This window comes from Prunus mume, linkage group LG6, assembly GCF_029339155.1.
Source record: "Prunus mume cultivar Tortuosa linkage group LG6, ASM2933915v1, whole genome shotgun sequence".
In the NCBI taxonomy this organism is placed as follows: Eukaryota; Viridiplantae; Streptophyta; class Magnoliopsida; order Rosales; family Rosaceae; genus Prunus; species Prunus mume.
In genome coordinates this window covers 5,370,136-5,393,173 of record NC_142703.1, presented here as the reverse complement: position 1 = coordinate 5,393,173, position 23,038 = coordinate 5,370,136, and the positions used below count along the sequence as shown (strand labels likewise).

General features: G+C 39.0%; 1 protein-coding gene, 1 long non-coding RNA gene and 2 pseudogenes across 4 annotated transcripts in view; 2 read left to right on the top strand and 2 right to left on the bottom strand.

The window, feature by feature from the left end:
- The window catches only part of LOC103336403 (disease resistance protein Roq1-like), a 73,680-nt pseudogene extending 71,533 nt beyond the window's left edge, over positions 1-2,147 (top strand). The window contains exon 6 of the transcript XR_016128086.1: positions 1,811-2,147. The product of XR_016128086.1 is annotated as a disease resistance protein Roq1-like (transcript). The remainder of the gene's footprint in view (positions 1-1,810) is intronic.
- Positions 808-3,771, bottom strand: LOC103336368 (uncharacterized). The gene is made up of 2 exons (XR_001678013.2): positions 3,555-3,771; positions 808-3,461 (listed from the first exon to the last, which is right to left on the bottom strand). It is a non-coding gene; the product is annotated as an uncharacterized LOC103336368 (long non-coding RNA).
- Positions 3,772-4,523: 752 nt separating this feature from the next.
- On the top strand, positions 4,524-8,876 carry LOC103336406 (TMV resistance protein N-like; annotated as a pseudogene). Its single transcript, XR_016128107.1, has 4 exons — positions 4,524-6,433; positions 6,581-7,696; positions 7,812-8,090; positions 8,216-8,876. The product of XR_016128107.1 is annotated as a TMV resistance protein N-like (transcript).
- Positions 8,877-16,468: 7,592 nt separating this feature from the next.
- LOC148915918 (uncharacterized) lies at positions 16,469-18,730 on the bottom strand. Its single transcript, XM_089055023.1, has 3 exons — positions 18,136-18,730; positions 17,611-18,003; positions 16,469-17,433 (listed from the first exon to the last, which is right to left on the bottom strand). The coding sequence occupies exons 1-3, from the start codon at positions 18,728-18,730 to the stop codon at positions 16,469-16,471; spliced, it is 1,953 nt and encodes a 650-aa protein (XP_088911149.1).
- Between the last annotated feature and the right edge of the window lie 4,308 nt (positions 18,731-23,038).

Below are 23,038 nucleotides of genomic sequence, written 5' to 3'. Positions count from 1 at the left end.
GGTTTGTGGAGAATGTGGTACCAACCTTCGAACCCAAGACCACTAGGCAGTGCAAGCGCACTTTATCACAGAGGCAGGTAGAAGGCCAGTCTGGAGAGTCTACTCCCCGGAACTCAGCGCTCTCTCTCGCTCTCTCTCATTCGCGCTCTCTGTCTCTGTCTCTGTCGTTCATTTTCTCCATAGAAATCGAACTGAGATCTCTCTCCGCTGGGTTTCTCTTTCTCATATCAGTACGGTAAGCATCCTCTTCCTTTGAATTTAGGGTTTATTCTTCTAAACTAAATTTAGAGTTTTTTCTGTTAAATTAATGATGAGGAAAAACAAGCAATTGGTGGCATTCTCAAAGTTCTAAATTTGACTGCGTCATTCTGTCTCTGTTCATTGTTCTTGTATTAGGTAGGAGGAGAGAGAGTAATTCTCTTGTTACATCTTGTTTGTATAGTTTGCAGGATGTGCTGTAATTTTCTGTTCCTCTATTTAAACTGCTCTGTCAGATTTTATTGTTTTCAGAATGAAATGAACCTAGTCACCTAGTGCTATTCTATAAACAGATAACTCCGGATAATGTACTGAAAACAGACAAGTAAGCTTCTGTATGCCATGAAACTGCACACTGTAAATCAACATGTTTGGTAACTGAGGAGTGTCTTGTTGTGCTTAGATGGTTTCTGCTGTAGGCTCAAGTCCGCATATTGTATACAGTTTGTTGGTCAGGTTATCCCCAAATTTGAGATTTACTTTAACTATGGGTTCCATAACAATGAAGTTGCACAAAAATTGCTCTTAGAATATAATCTTTTGAAATAGTTTTGTCTGAAAATGGACTAAGCCTTCATATAGCTACTTGTACACAGAGAAAACAGTAGAACAAATCCTAAAGTATATATATGCTATAGATTTACAAAACAAACTTGCGCTCTGCTTCCATGACTTCATTTTCCCTAAATTGTTTGTCCTTTTCCTGCATTCGAGATATTTTCTGAGTGGATATGACTTGGATTAACTTGTTAATTTCAATGTGTTAGAATATTTACTTCCTATAGGCTTTGAGTAAAAGAACATTTTCAGAGCAACCTTTCAATGCGGTGCTATCAAACTGTTGCTATATTGAAATAATGCGTGGAAATTGTTAGTATAGTTCTGAGTCTTCCGACCAAAGAAAAAAGGGGAAAATGATTAATAATGACGAAAGAATGTGTGTGAAATCTTGGAGAAAGGATGAAAGAATAAGAGCGTGAGAGAGGAATACTGCTTCTGTAGATCTCTCTAGAGCTAAGGTTACAAGGAATATGGAGATATGGACAAGTGTTGGCCTGATAGAATCAGTCGTTTTCCTTAGATTTTCTAGAGTAATGTTGGGGTCTTGTTGTTGTGAGGTCAGCTCCATGCTTTGCTGTATGCTCTTGGTTCAGCTGACTATCAGTGTGAAGGTTAACAATGAGAATAGCTAGGCTAATGGCCAATACAAGAATAAAAATGTATATGTTTTAGGCATACAGTTTAGAAATAAGATTTATTTGCTACTCGAATTCTCAATGGAACATATAAATCAAGCATAGTATGAGATTGAAGAAACAAGATAGCAGAAAATATACTTGATTAGTTCTTTATTTGAGATATTGTAAAATTGGTTTTGAAAAAAAAAATTAAAAATATTGAGACGTAAAACAAATTTCTGGGTCATGTTGTAGGTTTTATTAGTTAATACACAGAATAACAATAATGTAACTTGAGATGCAGTGTTTTGGCCCTTGAATATATTTCAATTGAAACTCGTCCCTTCATCTTACAATACCCACTTTTTATGCAGATGAATTGGGAGAAACTTATGAAGATGGCCAGTGCAGTTCACACTGGTGGAAAGGGTAGCGTGAGGAGGTGGGTGAAATTTCAGCTTGAAACTCCTTTTCTCTACCAAGTTGATTCACAGAGGCAGAAGTATCAAGTTTTAGCCTTACTGGTTTTGAGTTAAATATATGTGCAGTTGTTAATTTATATGTGTGCCAGTTTCATGTCTGATATGCATTATATTGAGCACCTGATCAAGTAGTTTACTTCATCAAATTATTGATTTGCAATTTGAGTTCATTATGTGAAGCAGTTAGCCTGATGGCATGTTGAGTGGATTGTTGTCTTTTGTTGTTTTACCATGTTTATTTTATCTTATTCTTGTAATTTTTTTTTTTAAGATGAGAAATACCTTAATTTTTAGAGTTAACTGCTTTTCCCGGGGGGACAGTTTTTTTAATATCAATTTGTATAACATGCAATCTTTATGTGGTGAATTGCAAACTTAAGTACAATAATCATTTATTGTATGCTGCATTTGGTGCATTAGCTAGTCTAAAGTTCCTCGTTAAACCAGATGATTCCCTAGCTTAAAGAGCCCATAACAGAAAGGTTGTCTCCAATAGACTTAGTGTAATTGTTTTTCCAGTAGAGAGCCTACTCTGGTGGAGAGTGTGATGGGTTCTTCTGCTCTTCTGTATTCTATATTATCTAATGGTGTGTTCTTCTTCTCTTTAGATAGGATTGTTAAACAATTGAGTAGGCAAAAAATAAGAAAGTAATTCAAGTAGTTAAAACTGAGAATTGTTGGAGTTTACCTCAAATAAGCCATCTAATGCTCTCTGCTGCGGAGAAAATGCTATTTCTGATGTACACAGCATTGTCGGGGAATGGTCATTTGGACTTAGACTGCCCTTGAAGTCATTTTATGACCAGTTTTCATTCATAAGTTTTGCACATTCCTGCAATTGTTTGTAATTAGCAAATGTTTGTTGTGTGATCTTCATCTTGTTTGTACGTGATTTTGTTTATTAATTTAATTTCCCAACTTCAGAAAGGAGAAGACTGTTCACAAGACAACTACCACAGATGACAAAAGGCTTCAGAGCACCATTAAGAGAATGGGGTGAACGCTATTCCTGCAATCAAGGAAGTTAACACATTTACGATGATGTTGTCATCCAGTTCATGAACCCCAGAGGTGAAGCTAACATGCCAGAACTCTGATCGTGTAAATTATTATTTTGATTTTCCTTGTACATTTCAGTTCAAACAAAGAGTATGCCACTATTTGTTATCTATCTTTTAAATTTGAAGTGATTATTTGACTTGTTAACCATTTTGGTGTCGTCCATATTTTAAATGTAGTAGTAATTTATAAAAATGGATAGAATATTGGTGTTGTGTTCTTCTTTAGTGTATTTACCCAATGATTTTATTCCGAGGTTTAGCTGTCAATATGTGCCTTGAATTGGAATTTTTTTTTTCAGTGTTGTATTATCTGGTAAGGCAACGCACATATATACATGTTTAGATGTGTTTGTGCCTGGATTTTCTGCTGCGCATTGAGCCTTTTATTTGGCCTTCTCTGCGCTGTCTTTGTCCCACAACAGCAGCAAGGGCAACGGCAAGTCTTTGTTCACGCAGTCACCTCCCATTACCAATTCAAAAGCCTGTTCAATCCCATCACCGAGGAGAAATACAATCAAAATTAAAAAAAGGGGAAAGAAATTGAAATACAGTGGAGGCGATTAAAAGATGCAAACCTTGTTTCTATGTCAAAGTCCATGAATAGATGTAATTGCGCCATTTTGTTGTTATAGTCCTGCAATGCACACAGTCATCAGCTTCACCCAAGCAGCTCCGGGTGCCAATTCAAATCCACCATGAACCAATCCATAAGCTCGAACGTAGAACCCAATCAGATGATAAACCATCACACAAAAGGCTTAATCTTGGTCCAAAAGGGCAATTCGAGGATATGGTTCTTACCTGAAATGCTTTGGTGAGGTTGCAAAATCACCTTTGTCCTCATGCTCAAACCCTTCAACAACAAAAAAAGAATAAAAGGAAATTTTCATTGTAATTCCAAGCACATGCAAGAAAGAACAAAGACACCAAATTTTCAATCCAACATAATCATAGAACAAAGACTCAAACTTTTGCCTTTATGTCCTTGAGTATCCACAGAAACCCAAGTGATTTCAATAAAAGTACTAATGTTATTAAGTGGGTGACTTCAAACGCTCTTATAAGAATAATTTGTGAACTCCTACTCGCAAAACAACAGTAAAATGTTTAAAAAGATGAAATTTTCTGTTTTTTTCTTGCTTTTTCTTAGGTAAGTAGGTTTCTACATATTTTATACAGTGTTAAATCTGATTTTTTGTTTGAATGATCTTATATTGAAGCAACCATCTTTACCTTCCACCTGAGAGACTGGTCGATTAGTTCAGAATATAAGCTCCAAATCATATTTCCTGTTAGATGCAGACAGAGAGGGAGACACAGAGATCTTGCCTGCTTAATAATTTTTTGTTTGAGATCCTCAGAGAGACCGCCGGTCCTAAACGATTGATCATGTCATTGTCGGACGGCTGTCGTTGAATCTCAGAGGAGGCGCGATCGGGAGATCCAACGGGTGAGGCATCAGAACCGTTCGTCGGAGACGGTGGGGGCGAGTCGGTGCTTGTGATGATGACGGTGGAGGCGGGGGAGAGAGAGAGAGAGGTCTGGGATGAAGGGAAGGGGGTGGGGCTGATTAGAGGTTTTCCTTCCCTCAGCGACTCCAACAAGTCCCGAAGAGAAGGGAACAGAGCTCAAGGGTAAAAGGGGCAAGCCACTGTTCATAATCCTACAGAAGGAAGAGACCAACCATTTAAGCGGGGGCAAAAACGTCATTTTACTGTTACCATGAACTTAGCTCGTTTCTGTCTAATGTGAGAGAGGTTTCTGCAAAACTTGGTACTCTAGTTAATCTACAAAGACTTCTTCTTTCCCCAATTTTAAAGGAAAATATTATCCAAGAGTTTGGTTTGGTATAACGAAGCTCTTGGGCTCTTCAGTCAGAAGGCCTTTAAGAAAAGTCAGCCTGAGGAAGGTTTCTTGGAATTGTCTAAGTGTTTCCCACAATCAACAATGTGTCAAAGGTCTTCCATTAGCTCTTAAAACATTTCTAGTCGCATTGTGATAGATATTCTTATTGAGAAATCTCTCTTAACTATTGAGAAAAACTATTTTTGCAGTCTTCGTGGCTGCTCAAAAGTGAAAAAGCTTCCAGAATTTGAGGAACATATGAAAAATTTGTTCAAGCTCATTTTAAAAGGTACTGCTGTTAAGAAAATTCCTTCATCAATTGAAGGTCTGGTTGGCCTCGCTGTAGAGGGTATGTACAGTCACAAAAGTCTCTCGGGTCAAATACTCATGCAAAGATCCTCAAAACTTGTCAAGCTGCCATGGGAGGTGGAGTGTTTAGAGGAGCTTGAATTAAGTGAATGTGCTATGAGAGAGCTGCTTGTTTTTATGAAACATATATCTATCCTTTTGTGGATCATCAACTTCAAGGGATGCTTTGGTGAGTTTTAAGAGGAATGTTAAGGTCTTGACATTGTCGATTTTGAAGTCATCGATGCTTTGGACCCAAAGTGTGTTCTCATTAACATTGGAAGAGGTCCTCATGGTGATGAACCTGCTGGATGGCCAGTTATAGGTGGGAATATTCTTCTAAACAAAGAGTTGGGAACTTGCTTGGAAGTTGATTACACTTTGGTATTGGACGTGTTCAACTCTTTCTTAGGGATTTCCTCAATTCTTAGTTTCTTGCCTGTCTTTTTGATCTCTTCTTGAGAGGTTCATTGGTTTTATTATTTTATGGCTTGTGATACGCTGTTCATCGCGAAATTTGGCTGAGCAAGATTATTTTAATAGCCATCTAACTTATCTCCGGCTCAATTCATTATTGCATATGCAATTAGATTACACCACCATGCGACATAGTTTCCATCTCTCTGTATTTCTCTCTCTCTCTTCCTTTATTTCCCCTGTTTTTCATCTATTCCTACAACTTTCGTATTGAGTATTTTCTGAGAGTTTGCAAAACAAGATTTCTAGGGACTTATTTTCTTTTCCAATGGCCTTCAGCACCCAAAGAGCCTCTACATCTTGTACTTCAGCTGAATCGGCTCCTCCATATTGGAAGCATGATGTGTTTTTGAGTTTCAGGGGAAAGAACACTCGCAGGGGCTTTTATATCTCATTTATACCACGAACTGCAGTACTGGCAAGCAATAAAAACTTTCAAGGATGACCGAGACCTTGAAATAGGAGCAAGTATTTCTCTGGAGCTGTTGACTGCAATCGAACAATCACATCTTGCCATCATTGTTCTCTCCCCAAATTACGCTTCTTCCACCTGGTGCTTGGATGAACTTTCAAAGATTCTTGAATGTATGAAAGACACCAAGAGAATTATACCAATCTTTTATAAGGTCGGTCCTTCCGATGTGCGAAATCAAAGGGGGAGTTTTATGGAAGCGTTCACTAAGCATGAAGAAAAGTTCAGTGAAGATGTAGACAAGGTGAAGCGGTGGAGAGATGCTTTAAAAGAAGTTGCCAATCTCTCTGGGTTTGTTTCAAAGAATTATCAGTAAGTATGCATGCATGAAACGTGCCCAACAAATTTAGAGAGCTTTACTGGGACGCTAAGTTTTAGTTCTTCCTTTGATGCAACATCCTTGTTAATTATGTGTAATGTGTACCCTCTTGATAGTTAGTTTACTTTTCTTCCTTGTAGGTGTGAAAGAGAGCTTATCAAAGTCATTGTCGAACGTGTGTGGACCAAAGTTACTCCATTTTGGTTGTTAGATTCTCAAGAGAAGTTAGTCGGAATTGATTTTGCCCTTGAGCAACTACGTTTGCAATTAGACCTCAAGGCAAATGACATTCGATTTATAGGGATATGGGGGATGGGTGGGTTAGGCAAAACAACCCTTGCTAACCTAGTTTTTGAAAGAATTTCCCATAATTTTGAACTTAGCTCGTTTCTATCTAATGTGAGAGAGGTTTCTGCAAAACATGGTACTCTAGTTGATCTACAAAGACAACTTATTTCCCCAATCTTAAAGGAAAATATTATCCAAGTTATGGATGAACGGTCAGGAATCTCTCTCACTAGAAAATGTTTATGCAATAAAAAGGTCCTTATTGTCCTTGATGATGTAGATCAATTAAAACAACTTGAAACACTGGTTGGAGAGAAAAATTGGTTTGGTTTGGGGAGTAGAATTGTCATCACAACTAGAAATGAACGTCTACTAGTTGAAAATGGTATAATGATAGCATATGAGGTCAAGGTACTAAATGATGATGAAGCTCTTCGGCTCTTCAGTCAAAAGGCCTTTAAGAAAAGTCAGCCTGAGGAAGGTTTCTTGGAATTGTCTAAGTGTTTCCTACAATATGCCAAAGGTCATCCATTAGCCCTTAAAACTTTGGGAATTCTTTGTATAGGAGATATCAAGATACATGGAATAGTGTGTTGTGTAATCTAAAGAAAATTCATGATCCAGAAATTTTTGATTCACTCAAAGTAAGTTATTATGGACTAAAAGAGATGGAGAAGAAAATTTTTCTCCATGTTGCATGTTTCCATAAAGGGAAGTATAAAGAGGAAGTTATTAGAATACTAGATATGAACCATGACATTTCTAGTCAGGTTGTGATAGATATTCTTGTTGAGAAATCTCTCTTAACTATTGAGAAAATCCACTCTCGTTTCGACACTGTTGAGATGCATGATTTGATACAAGAAATGGCATGGGAAATTGTTCGTCAAGAGTCTATCCAAGAGCCTGGTCTACGCAGTCGTTTGTGGCTTCGCAATGATATCTCTCATGTAATCATGAACAATACGGTAAGAAGTTATGTAGAAATATTATGTTTGGAAGAAAATATATGTCATTTCTTTTAAAACAATATTAAACTTGAATGTGCAATTTACCTTCTTTTTTTTCTCTCTTAATTGTTAGGGAACCGGAGCAATTGAAGCAATTGGCTTGCATTTGCCAAAATTAGAAGAGGTGCATTGGAATTGTACTGAAGCCTTCTCTAAGATGCATGGATTAAGGCTTCTTGAATTTGATAATGTGATCGTTTCTTCAGCCCCAAAAGATCTTCCAAATTCCTTAAGAACTATCAGTTGGAGTTGGTACCCTTCTAAATCACTCCCATCAAGTTTCGAACCACTTTTCCTTGTTGAACTAAAGATGAGTCACAGCAAACTTTCCCAGCTTTGGGATGGAGCAAAGGTGAGAGATTATTGAAATATGGCATTTTAGAATTCTTTTATATACATAATTTGGATATAATTGTAACTTGTTCAACTAAGGGTTTACTTTAAATTATTATTTTACAATTTTTATGTACTGTACAGGTCTTACCAAACTTGAAATGTATGGACCTTAGTTTCTCTGACCAATTGACAAGTACCCCAGATTTCACAGGCACTCCAACTCTTGAGAATTTGTGGCTACAACGTTGTACGAAATTAGTTGAGGTTCACTCGTCTTTTGCAGTTCACAAAAAGCTGAAATATTTGCAACTTACGGTGTACAGGTATTAATAGTCTCCCAAGTGAGGTGGAAATGGATTCACTTAAAAGTTTTGATCTTTCTCAGTGCTCAAAAGTGAAAAAGATTCCGGAATTTGTGGGACAGATGAATAGTTTGTCATTTCTTTTTTTAAGCGGGACTGCTATTGAGGAAATACCTTCATCAATTGAACGCTTTGTCGGCCTTGTTAGACTGGATATAAATAATTGTGAAAGTCTCTTGCGTCTACCGAATGGTATATGCAATTTGAAGTGTCTTGCAAAGCTGGGTATGGAGGGATGCAGAAAAATTGACAAAATGCCAGGGCAGATGGAGTGTTTAGAGCGGCATGATTTAAGAATAATTGCTATGAGAGAGCCGCTTGTTGCTAAATCATCAACTCCAAAGGATGGCTTATTTAGAAAGAGTCATCCTGACCCTGACCTAGAGGTGTCAAACGGGTCGTGTCGTGCCGGTCCATCCCATTTAAACTCATGCTTTTAACGTTTTCGTGTCGGGTCGGACCGGCCCATTTAGTAAAATTATTGATCCCGCCCGCCCAAAGCCCATGTCCATATTGAAACGGGTCGGGCCGGGCTCGCCGTGCCCGTGCTCGTGCTCGTGCCATACTCGGGCCTAAGAACCAATCCATTTAATTTGAATTTTTTTCACTTCATTTTTTTTTTCACTAGATAATTCAAATTATAAACATTAAAAATATAATTAGATGCAAGAAATGATGAACTATTTGAAAACATTAATCAATCAAACATCCAAACAATATGAAAATGGCATAGGGCAAAAAGTGTCAAACTCTACAAAGTCCACTTCAAGTTTTCATCTTTAAACAACTTATTATTTTATATGTGAAATAATGTCTTGCTTTGATTATAAGAGAAGCATATATGTCATATGTACTGATTAGATATCAAGTCCAATATTGTTTAATTAATTTGTAGTTGATATGTTTAATTAATTAAGGACCCAAGTAATTTCCCTAAAATAAAAGACATCAAATATATATTTATGATTAAAAAAACATATAAATAATGACATTAGATGTCAAATTATTGCATTTTGACTTTTGAGAAAGACAAAAATGTTAAGTGGGCCGTGCTTGGGCCGTGCTTGGGCTCGTGCTTGGGCTCGTGCTTGGGCTCGTGCCGTGCTTGAACTTCAAGCCTTGAAGCGTGCTCGGGCAAGTCCGCCCATGTCGGGCCATGGGCCGCCCTGAAATTGGTACTTAGGTGACAAATGGTAGATTTAATTACACAACCAAAACAAAACAACTCAGCAATCTTCACACACTTTAAACCTTGACTAATACACGTATGACTAGTCAACTGCTAGTCATGAACAATCACAATCAAGAGAACACACAGATCATGCCACAATGTACCTGCAACCTAGAAGATTACTAGTGACAACCTACGCACTAAGGACCCATCAATCTAGGCATCCCCTGTGCTAGCAACAACTATGTGAAAGTGTGTGAAATCATCAAAATCATGCAAACATCAAACAGCAGATAAAGATGACTAGTCAACCATCAAGAACACAAACCCAGAAAAATTACAGATATGCAAAACAGATTTTGTTCACCCAGAAACCCACCATTGGGAAAATCGAGTCATCAACCGACCAGGCAATCCACTAAGTAGAAAAGATTCTTACAAAGGAAATACAACCAAGCTCAAGATTCACCTAGGTCAATTTAGGAATATGAGCAATACCTCCTTTGTGCAATCTCCTTCTCCAACTTAGCAAAACTTGAAGCTTAGTTCTTCATGGCAATGGCAGCTCCTTCTCCAAATTGCTCATCCCATGGCACAAGCTTGTAAGTTCCAACACGAACCAAAAACAATATTTGATTCAAAGGAGAATGACCAATTTCTTCAAGAAACCATACTCTTGAAGAAATCAGTCTTGAATCTGACCTAGATATAAATGAGAGATGATTTGAATAGCTAGATGCAGATTCGGGTTTTCAAAAGCAGTTTTTCAAAAAGAAATCAATTGGAAAAACTCATAGATGAAAAGTATATGGTTCTCTCTTGAGGAAGAAGAGAAAGAAAGCAAAAACAATCTTTCCAAAAATTCCACGCAAAAGAGACAGCCGCCAAATGACTAAAAATGTGACCTTTACACAAAAATTCGTTAGGTCGAAAACCACAGATGGCAGAAAGAGAGAGAAAGAGGAATAGGACAAAACAGTTTGTTATCCAGCTGGAAGCAAGGATGACTAGTCATATGAGAAACGGATGACTAGTCATCATTTTATGAAGACTGTTTAATGTAATGATATGCAATGCACAATACTTTGTTAACTTGCATGAGCTACCATAGAGCAAAGATTAGAGAAGAGCACCAATAAAAGTTTTCCCTAATCTAGACTTGAGCTTGATAAATTACATTACACATCCTATTACAAAGTTGTCAAGGGAAACCAAAAGAAAATAGTAAAAACCATACATTAACAATCTCCCCCTTTTTGGCTTTCCTTGACAACACACTCTCTAAGAACACTCAACCCAAAACCGAGACTAATGAGATGATGAAGTGAAAGTTCCTGCAAGAACAACCAATCTTCCCGGCACAAAAACAAGCATATTATCACAGAAATTTTAAAACAATATGCAATGTGGGGTTGAGAGTGTTCTCCCCCTTGTTGATAAGGAAAGTGCAAAAAGGCAGAGAGAGAGAAACAGCATATAAAAGGGATTAACCACAAAGTGATAGGCATATAGGAACAAGGTTAACAGCACATATTCATATATGGATGACTAGTCAAACAACAGTTGGTTAAAAACAATACAGAACATAGATTCATGACTAGTCAAATACTAGTTGTTCAAAACAGATGAACAACTCCCTATCACAATGCATAGACTACCCACAATGTGTTAACAAAAACAATCCCCCCTAGCAAAATGCACAGACTACCCAGAAGGAGATTACAAAACAACTTCCCCTATCACAATGCACAACCTATCAGAATTAATCTTCCTAACAAGGACACAGCCAAGAGCAACCCAAGCTAAAACACCAAAGAGCCACCAGAATCCACAGAGTCATCCGAGTCCTCAAGCGGTGGCAGGATCAGCCGAGTATCGCAGCAGCAGCAGCAGCAGGAGTCGAAGTGGATGGAATGCGGCTCAAAAGATGCCAATATACTCCTCCTTGGCAGCCACCTGATCTCGAGAGAGGCATTCTCAGAGGAAGGACGACAGTGAGAAACGTTCTAGAAACTTTCTGGCTAAGGGCAGCAGAGGCCTTGCCATAAGGAGCAATGGGAGGATGCCACTGATCGGAATCATGAAATACCACCCCATTTTTCTCACAAAGGCGCTGAATCGGACAAGGGAAGACTAGAGTCCCCTTGTGCTTGGTACCATGACCAATGGTCTTTCCAAGAATGGCATTATAAAGGATATCACCAAGGGGAATTTTATCATGATTCACCATGGAAATCATGAGTTGACAGGCAGCAAGAGTGGGATTAGAATTGTTCCCAGTGGGGAGAACATTATGACGGATAAAGTCCCACAAAAATTTATAAAACGGTGACAGGTAAGACTTGATAGGCAGACCTTTAGAAGTCAAAGGCATGGATTGATCAGTGTATGCCATAGATTTAAAAAGATCAATGGAGTAATCAGCAGAAGCAAGAGCAAATTTTGAATAATCAAAACCAGGGCACGATCGAAAACCTAAGACCCGATTGATAACAGATGGTCTCAGAGTAATGGGGACTGACCTAACAATTATCTGAAATTTTGACTCCTTAGGATCAGCAGGAAAGTTAGAGTAAAATTCTTGAATTACAGAGGCATTAAACTTACCAGAGAGAGAGTTTAGGGCATGAAGGTGGTAGTGCTCCAAAATTTGATTTGCAAACTCCTGAGCAGCCAAAGGAATAGCATCAAACTGGTAAGACCTCTCAGGAACAAATTTCCTTTTGGAGACAACTTCTTCAAAGAAGGAGGCAGCCTCAGAAGACACAAATGGAGAGGAATCTCCGTCAGGAACAGAAGAAGAGGGACGGGTTCTAGGAGCCCTAGGAATTGAGGGAAAGAAATCCACACTTTCAGTGGACTTGGATTTGGAACGACGGTGGGAAGTGAGGATAGGCTTTGAGGAAGACATGGCTAGCGTAGCGGGAATGAATTTCGAAGAGAAAAAAAAGGAAATGGAGAAGAAGACGAAACTGTCGAGAACAGAGAGAGAGAGAAGAGGAAAAGAAATGACCTAAATAAAAGGAAAAAAAAAGACGCAAACGACAAGACCAAAAAAAAAAAAAAAAAGACGCATCGGTTAAGAGAAGCGGATGACTAGTCAACCACAAGCAAGATGACTAGTCAACCCAGGCAAAATTGGCACAAGATGACTAGTCAACCCAGGCAGAATTGGCACAAGATGACTAGTCAACCCAGCAGAATTGGCACAGCAGGCTGGCACAGAATTGCTGGCAGAACTGGCACAGGCAAAAATATCGATCCTGTGAAAGACAAGGTTTTGATTTCTAAAAACACAAGCATGAACTAGCACATATATCAAGTGATCAAAGTTGCATTAGCACAATAGCCTAGACCAAGTCTTCAACACATGAAGGAAAGGGAATGAAAAAGAAGAAAAGATTAAAACCATATGCAGTGTACATAGACAATCAACTCTGAGAGATAGGCAATGAGATGCAATTCATGCTCAGAGACAAGGCATATTTAGGAGAGAAGGTGGTTTAGAGCCAAGGGACACAAGAGATGATATCTTATCTCTCTTGGAGAAACAAGTATACAAAGCATTCTTAAGACATGATCATAGTATGGGCTCACAGCAAAAAAATCATCACTCTCTAATGGCAAAATATTTGATAATTTATTTTGAGTTACTTGCACATCCCGAACATAAGTGCTTTGAATGGCCCAATTTTACGGCTCTTTGCTCTAGATTCTTCAATCAAAACACCTTATACCGTCCTAGAGCCGTGACTACATTGGTCACACTTCTCTTTTTTTTTTTTTTAATTTAAATTTTAAATAGATTGGCTAAGAGAGTGAGACTAGCTAAGAGATAATAACATGAGCAGTCCAAAATGAAGCTAAGATACGTGGTTCACCAAGAGGACAAGATAGCACGATTTAAGTCTCATCTAATAGCATCTTAAACAAGAAAAGGGATTATGCACAAGTCAGACAAAGCACAAAAACATTCAATCATTCACACCATCAGAAATGAGAGATATGAACAGTGACATATCAACATCAAAACAAAACACAAAAATTTTGGACTTGACTAGTCAACTACAAGCAAGATGACTAGTCAACAGTGTTGAAATGTGCTGAAGACAAAGAACAGACCAGCTAATCAATCAATTGAGCAAAGGCCAATGGATTGCCGAAGTGTAACATGTTTCTGAAAATCCAAGGCCTTGGTGAGTATATCTGCTAGCTGTTTTTCAGAGGGAACAAATTTCAAAGATAAAATGTTGTCTTCCACAAGATCTCTAATAAAATGGTGCCTAATGTCTATATGCTTAGTCCTAGAGTGTTGAACAGGATTTTTTGAAATATCTATGGCACTCATGTTGTCACAATAGATTAGAAAGGATGATTGAGCAAGACCATAGTCTTCCAACATTTGTCTCATCCAAAGGAGTTGAGTACAACAACTCCCAGCTGCAACATACTCTGCTTCAGCAGTGGATAAGGAGACAGAATTCTGTTTTTTGCTATGCCAAGCAACAAGATTGTTGCCTACATAGAAGACCCCCCCGGAAGTGCTTTTCCTATCATCACTACAACCTGCCCAATCGGCATCACTATACCCAACAAGATTGACACAAGTGTCATAGGTATACCATAATCCAAACTCAATAGTCCCACTCACATATTTAATGATTCTCTTAACAGCAAACAAGTGAGACTCTTTTGGATCACTTTGAAACCGAGCACACACACCAACACTAAAAGAAATGTCAGGTCTACTAGCAGTCAAGTAGAGAAGACTCCCTATCATGCTTCTATAGAGAGTTTGATCCACACTTTTGCCATGCAAGTCTCTATGAATCTTAGCACTAGTGCTCATTGGAGTTCTTGCAGATTTTGCCCCCTCCAAACCAAATTTTGTCACAAGATTTTTTGCATATTTAGATTGAGATACAAAGATCCCATCATGGCTTTGTTTAATTTGAAGACCTAAGAAATAGTTAAGCTCACCTACAAGACTCATTTCAAATTCACTAGTCATGACATGAATAAAATCTTGAACATGCAAATCAGAGGTAGAACCAACCACAATATCATCAACATACACTTGAGCAATCAAGACATCCTTCTTAAACCGTTTCACAAACAAAGTTTTATCAATGACCCTCTAACATACCCATTTCAAGAAGATGAGAGGATAACCTCTCATACCATGCTCTAGGAGCTTGTTTCAAACCATAGAGAGCCTTTTTTAACCGAAACACATCATTTGGATGATGTGGATCTTCAAAACCCTTTGGTTGCTCAACATAGACCTCTTCATTTAGGACACCATTCAAGAAGGCAGTTTTGACATCCATTTGATAAAGTTTGAATTTCAAATGACAAGCAATGGCAAGAAGCAATCTAAGCTGATTCTAATCTTGCAACAGGGGCAAAAGTTTCATCAAAGTCAATGCCTTCCATTTGAGTGTATCCTTGAGCAACCAATCTAGCCTTGTTTCTTACCACATTACCTTGCTCATCGGTTTTATTTTTGAAAATCCACTTAGTGCCTATGACATTTGTGTTGACTGGTCTAGGAACAAGGTACCAAACATCATTTCTCACAAATTGATTTAATTCTTCCTGCATTGCAAGAAACCATTCACCATGGTGTAGGGCTTCTTTCACATTTCTAGGCTCTTCCTTGGAGACATAACACACATGGCTAATTTCTTGAGCAAGTTGCTTCCTAGTTCTCACTCCCTGATTAAGAGGGCCAATAATGACACTCTCAGTTTGAGTGAGAGGACTAAGATCAGTATGAGAGCTGGCAGCCTGGACAGATGGGATGGAACTAGAAGTTGAAAAAGTTGACAGTCAACCGGGACAGAATTTCCAAAAGTTGACAGGTCAACCACAAGATCCAGACTTGGAGATTCTTGCTCAGGAGGAGGAGGAGGTAAAAGATCATCCTCATCCAATGCCATCTCTGTAGATGCAGCAAAATCATCAATAGTGACATTTATGGATTCAATGATGGTTCTGGACCTACAGTTGTACACTCTATAGGCTCGGCTTGAGGTGGAATACCCTAGAAATATTCCCTTATCACACTTAGAATCAAACTTAGCAAGATGCTCCCTATCTCTCAAAATATAGCATGTGCTACCAAAGACCCTAAAATATGACACATTAGGCTTCTTTCCTTTCCAAATCTCATAGGGAGTTTGTTTGGTACCAGACCTCACAAATACCCTGTTTGAGATGTAACAAGCTGTATTGACAGCTTCAGCCCATTAAAGTGTTTAGCAAGATTTTTGCTATTTAGCATCACCCTTGCCATTTCTACAAGCACCTATTCTTTCTCTCCACAACACCATTTTGCTGAGGTGTAATAGGTGCAGAGAACACATGTTTAATTCCCATTTCTTCAAAAATTTCAGAAACTGAGAATTCTCAAATTCAGTGCCATGATCTGTTCTAATTCTAACAAGAGGTAGATGACTAGTCATCTTCTCTTTTTGCAAAAGTGACAAAATGACTTAAACCTTTGGAAGGTTTCAGATTTCTCACGTAAGAATGAGACCCAAGTGAACCTAGAGAAATCATCAACCATGACAAGAATATATTTCTTTCCACCAAGGGACATGGTTTGGATAGGACCAACAAGATCCATGTGAACAAGTTCTAGACTAACATTAGTTTGAATGTGTTTAACCTTTTTGTGTGACACTCTAACTTGTTTGCCTAATTGACATCCTTCACAAACATGCAGGTCAGATTTTTCAAGCTTTGGTAGACCACTTACTAACTCTCTCTTGGACAATTTATGCAAGTCTCTAAAATTCACATGTCCAAGCCTTTGATGCCACAAAACACTTGTTTCATTTACAACCTTGTTGCAAACTACTTCTTTTGCATCATTGACACTATCAATACAGAGCAATTGTCCCTAGACCTTGCCACGCTAACAATCTCATTGTCACCTTTTCCAATGATTTTGCAGCCATGCTTGGAGAATCTAACCTCTACTATTCCATCGTCACACAGCTGACTCACACTAATGAGATTGGATGTGAGACCCTCAACAAATCTAACATTCTTAAGCTCGGGCAGACCAGGGATACAAACAGTACCTTTTCCAACAACTTGAGACCTATGACCTCCACCAAAAGTCACAGTGCCTCCATCAAAGGGGGTGAGGGATGAGAAAACATTTTTATCCCCAGACATATGTTTGGAACAACCACTATCAAAATACCAAGAGTTGGTGTTTGAAGCAGCAAAGGCATTTAGCACAACAAGAGATTTGGTATGACCTCTTGCAATCCAAGAAGACTTAGGCACAATGGGAGAACTCATTTTGAGGGAGACAAGTTTGGCTATCTTAGTAACTTCATTCATCAAATGATCAACTTGATCTTGCAAAGATCTGGGATTCCTTTTAGATTTTGAAGACAATTTTCTGGTTTTATCTTTGCTAAACATATGACAGACTGGTCGAATATGACCAGTCAACCCACACCTGTGACAAGTTGGAACAAACTTAGGTTTCTTGACAACCTGCTGAACATCAAGAGGTACAGTGACTGGAGTTTCTGATTTGACAAAATTAGTGGTAAAGCTAGACGAACTAGAACCAAAGTGATTAAATCCAAGGCCACCTTTGTCCCCATGAACTTTTCCCATATTCAACATTTTGTCAATTTTTGAAGCACCAATGGTCATAGATATAATCTTCCTATTTGCTTCATTCAATTCACCTAGGAGCTGTTTGTTTGAGTTCTGGAAACCAATGTTACTTTCCTTGAGCACATTAACTTGATTCTCAAGGTTACTCCTAATTGACACAAGAGCATCACTTTCTTTTTCTAGAGACTCAAATTTGTCACTTAACTCCTTTTTGGTTTCTTTTAGAATGAGAATTTCATGTTGAAGATCTTGGTTATTAACCTCAAGTTTGAGGCTCTCTTCTTTCAAACACAAGGTCTCTTTAAACAAACAATCATATTTTCTTCCTAATGACTCAGTATGACAGGTCATCTGACTTCGAATCGATTCATCGGACATGGGCTGCACAGAGGCAACAAAGGCAACATGTTGGTCATCAACATCAGAGGAAGATGAATCCTCTTGAGACCCTTCACTTTCACTCTCACTCCAGCTCACTTTCATGGCCTTGTCCTTTCCTTTGGAGTATTTTTTCTGATTGTTTGCACAGTCAGCAGCATAGTGTCCAATGCCTCCACATGTGAAGCACTTGACAGATTTTCTGAAATCTTTCGTGAAAGGTTTGACATCCTTATTCCTCTCATTAGACCGATCAGTTGATGGTCTAAACAGTTTCTCACTACCAGAGCTGCCCTCTCTAGCAAACTTTCCCTTATCCTTAAGAATTCTCCTAAATTTTTTGACAAACAAGGCCATCTCATCCTCAAAACCTGAGGATTTTTCATCAACTTTCAGAGAGGAAACATGCACTCCTTGAAGTGCAACATTTTTTGATTTTTTGGAGTCATTTTCTTCCATATTCAATTCCATCTCATAGGTTTTCAGTTTTCCTACAAGCTTGCCAAGCTTAATTTCATTTAAATTTTGGACCTCCATGATTGCGGTTTTCTTTGCTCTAAACCTAGATGGTAGAACACGAAGAATTTTCTGAACAACAAGAAGCTCTTCAATGGGTTGACCTAGACTCATGGCTTCATTTGTGATCATCTCAACTCTCCCATGGAACTCAGAAATAGACTCAGTTTCAGACATCCTAAGTTCTTCAAATTGTGCAAGCACCATCTGAAGTTTTAGGGTTCTAACTTGGTCATCCCCTTCATGAACCACCCTTAGTTTATCCCAAGCTTGTTTAGCATTAGGGATATGTTGTATATGTGCAAATTGTGTGCTAGACAAAGCAGTAACTAAGGCATTTCTGGCCTTCTTGTTCGAATATGCACCAAACACCTCAGCTTCAGTCCATTCTGACCTAGGTTTGGGCACATCCTCACCAAAAACAGTCTTGACCGGAGCAACCCACTCTTTTGTGAGATACTCACTTGCATACTCATCAAGAGCATCAAGAAATATCTCAAATTTTTCTCTCCATGCAGCGTAGTTATTACCGTCAAAATAGGGAGGGGAGTTGCAAGATCCAGCAACTCGATCCCTTTCCATAGTGAACACACCTAAACACCAAAACAAATCCTAGGATCTCTCTATTTGTGTTAAGAGCTGACGCTCTGATACCAATTGAAATTGGTACTTAGGTGACAAATGGTAGATTTAATTACACAACCAAAACAAAACAACTCAGCAATCTTCACACACTTTAAACCTTGACCAAATACACGTATGACTAGTCAACTGCTAGTCATGAACAATCACAATCAAGAGAACACACAGATCATGCCACAATGTACCTGCAACCTAGAAGATTACTAGTGACAACCTACGCACTCAGAAGGACCCATCAATCTAGGCATCCCCTGTGCTAGCAACAACTATGTGAAAGTGTGTGAAATCATCAAAATCATGCAAACATCAAACAGCAGATAAAGATGACTAGTCAACCATCAAGAACACAAACCCAGAAAAATTACAGATATGCAAAACAGATTTTGTTCACCCAGAAACCCACCATTGGGAAAAACTGGGAGTCATCAACCGACCAGGCAATCCACTAAGTAGAAAAAGATTCTTACAAAGGAAATACAACCAAGCTCAAGATTCACCTAGGTCAATTTAGGAATATGAGCAATACCTCCTTTGTGCAATCTCCTTCTCCAACTTAGCAAAACTTGAAGCTCAGTTCTTCATGGCAATGGCAGCTCCTTCTCCAGCTCGTTCATCCCATGGCACAAGCTTGCAAGTTCCAACACGAACCAAAAACAATATTTGGATTCAAAGGAGAATGACCAATTTCTTCAAGAAACCATACTCTTGAAGAAATCAGTCTTGAATCTGACCTAGATATAAATGAGAGATGATTTGAATAGCTAGATGCATATTCGGGTTTTCAAAAGCAGTTTTTCAAAAAGAAATCAATTGGAAAAACTCATAGATGAAAAGTATATGGTTCTCTCTTGAGGAAGAAGAGAAAGAAAGCAAAAACAATCTTTCCAAAAATTCCACGCAAAAGAGACAGCCGCCAAATGACCAAAAACGTGACCTTTACAATCAAAAATTCGTTAGGTCGAAAACCACAGATGGCAAAGAAAGAGAGAGAAAGAGGAATAGGACAAAAGCAGTTTGTTATCCAGCTGGAAGCAAGGATGACTGATGAGAAACGGATGACTAGTCATCATTTTATGAAGACTGTTTAATGTAATGATATGCAATGCACAATACTTTTGTTAACTTGCATGAGCTACCATAGAGCAAAGATTAGAGAAGAGCACCAATAAAAGTTTTCCCTAATCTAGACTTGAGCTTGATAAATTACATTACACATCCTATTACAAAGTTGTCAAGGGAAACCAAAAGAAAATAGTAAAAACCATACATTAAGCAGAGCTTTGGTTGCTTCAGTGTTTTGAAAGAACCACTTAAGAAGGAACTCGTTACACTTCTACAAGAATTCAAAGAGTTTATTGGTTCAGGATAATAAGGAAGGAAAGGAACATGCGGTTTATTACCTAAGCGTAACTCTGGAAGTGGAAAGAAAATATTCTGCAATTGAAAGACTTTGCCTAGCCTTGTACTTCATCTGTAAAGCTCGGACATTACATGCTGCCATACACCATCTATATCATTGCCAAAACAGATCTGATCAAATACATGCTAACAAGACCAATGAGAGGCAGAATTGGAAAATGGACCTTGGCCTTGACAGAATTTGCCTTCGATATGTTCCTCGAAAGCCGTCAAAGGACAAGCTGTGGCAGACTTCCTAGCAGATCATCCCGGAGAGGAGATTGAAAATATGGACTCTCTAGACATAGCAAATGCAGATCTATTGACCAGAGCTCACACCTGCCTCAACAATCCTATCTACTCAGTTCATCTTGCACCTTGGAAGTTATACTTTGATGGATCAAAAACTGATATAACTTCAGGGGGGAATTGTCTTGGAAGAACCACTTGGAATCAGACACTGCTATTCTTTCCAATTGGATTTCCAATGCACCAACAACAGGGCAGAATATGAGGCCTTAATCATTGGCTTGGAAATACTGGTAGAACTAGGAATCCAATCTGTGGAAATTCTGGGAGATTCCATGCTAGTTTTGAAACAAATTGCTGGAGAATACAAGTGCCTAAGCCCTTCTTTGGCTGTCTACTTGGTGGCAGCTAGGAATCTTCTGACAGAATTCAGAGAAGCCACTTGGGAACATATCCCAAGGGAAGAAAATTTTGCGGCCAATGAATTGGCCCGGTGGCAACAGGTGTACAAATGCCCCAAGACTGTGTACAAAAATCATCAGGGTAGGAAAGAAAAGCCTACCATCTGTTCTGGCCAGAGGGATGGAGATAGATGTCAATTCTGCCACAATCACCTGAAGATGATTGGAGAAATCCTATCATGACCTATCTACGATATCCAACTTTGCCCTCTGAGAAGAGAGTCAGAATCATGGCTTTAAACTACCTTATGTGGAATGAAGATTTGGTCCGAAAGAGCAAGGATGAGGTGCTTTTAAGGTGCCTCGGAAAGGAAGAATACATGAAAGTTATGGGGGAAACCCATGAAGGAATCTGTGGAGCACATCAAGGTGGGAGAAAAATGTGCTGGTTAATTAGGAGATATGGCTACTTCTGGCCAACCATGATGAAAGATTGCATTAACTATTCCAAGGGGTGTGAATCTTGTCAAAGACACGGTCCAGTCCAGCAGGCTCCATCAGTTCCCATGAATCCAGTGGTAAAACCATGGCCCTTTAGAGGATGGGCAATGGATCTCATTGGTAAGATCTATCCAGCCAGCAGCCAGCAGACTGCTTTATCATTGTTGCCACAGACTATTTCACTAAGTGGGTGGAAGCCAAGGCTGTTAAATCTACTACATCTCAAGAGATCATCACTTTCATAGAAGAGCAGATTATCCAAAGATTTGGCATCCCAGAATCAATCACAACTGATAGAGGATCTTCCTTCATATCCAGAGAAATGCTGGACATGGCAGAGGCATTCAAATTGACTGCTCCAATCCACTCCTTATTATGCCCAAGCCAATGGACAGGCAGAATCAAGCAACAAAGTGATCATCAACATTATCAGGAAAATGCTTGAGAAGAATACGAAACAATGGCATGAGAAGCTGTCAGAAACTCTGTGGGCATATAGAACTTCAAAAAGAGAAGCGACCGCATGACTCCCTATGCGTTAACCTACGGTCATGATGCAATTCTGCCTATGGAGATAGCTATTCGTCCCTCGAATTGCTCACCAACATGACTTAGTAGGAGAAAACTACTCCCGTGCCTTGCTGCCGAACGGAGGGATTAGATGCAGGCTGACACTCTCAACAAACTCCTGGCAGGAAAACAGGCTGTATCAAGGGCCTACAACAAGAGAGTCAGGGACAAGAGTTTTGAAGAAGGGGAGATAGTCCGAAGGCATTCTCTCGGAACCCATGTGGCTGGTTATGGAAAATGGTCGCCTACATGGGAAGGCCCTTTCATAATCAACAGATCCTCGGAATGGGGGCATACAGGTTGCAGGATAGGGATGGAGAAGTTCATACGGCCCCAATCAATGGCAAATGGTTAAAAAAGTTTTATCCAACCATGTGGGATGCGCAGGCTGTACAAACAGACCCTGGGATAGACACAAGATTACACTAGAAATCTTTTGGTTCCTTTCAAAATTACCCTTGTTTTAGATTTGTCTTTAAGTTTGTCCTTTGTTTCTACTTCTGTCTTTAAATTTCTCCTTTGTTTCTACTTCTGTCTTTGAGTTTGTCCTTTTGTTTCTACTGTCTTTGAGTTTGTCCCTTTGTTGTACTTGTATACTTAACGGGAGAATTTACCGCGCCAATTTAATGGCCATGTCATTTAAGTCTGAAACCGTTCCAAAAACGATTCAAACTTAAGGGGGCATTGTTTGGGCCAAAATTGACACATCCACCCAAGGCTCATCAGAACAAAACAAGGCTGATTTGGGCCTCACAGGCCCAACATAATAGGAAGAGAGTCCAGACTGAAGAGGGAACAATCCCACATGGCACCTCTGGGATAAAAAGTCGACAATGGCGAAGTCAGCGAGGATGAAAAGTCAGCAAAAGGCACTGCAGGATGAAAAAGTCAGCAATGGCAATCGCCATAGAAGAAGTTGAAGGGTTCGTGACATCAAGAAGAACTGAAGATTAAGTCCCCCTTATATATGTATATACAGAGATTTTCCTGTCTTTACAGAGAAGGTAAATCTCCCAAAATAGATAAGCAAGTTACAATCTCAGAGAGAGGATAAGCGAAAGCAGGGAGCTGTCCGGAAAAAGAATCAAACTAACCATCACGGGTAAAATATCACAAGGGGCAGCTGAAA

Bases quoted from the DNA above. Each gene is read 5' to 3' on its own strand.
- LOC148915918 (XM_089055023.1), bottom strand. From the start codon at position 18,730: ATGGAAAGGGATCGAGTTGCTGGATCTTGCAACTCCCCTCCCTATTTT. The intron at 18,004-18,135 runs GCAAGCTTGTAG...AAAAATCCTCAG, and splicing joins TTTAAATGAAATTAAGCTTG to GTTTTGAGGATGAGATGGCC. The intron at 17,434-17,610 runs GTCAGATGACCT...TTGAGTCTCTAG, and splicing joins GTCCGATGAATCGATTCGAA to AAAAAGAAAGTGATGCTCTT.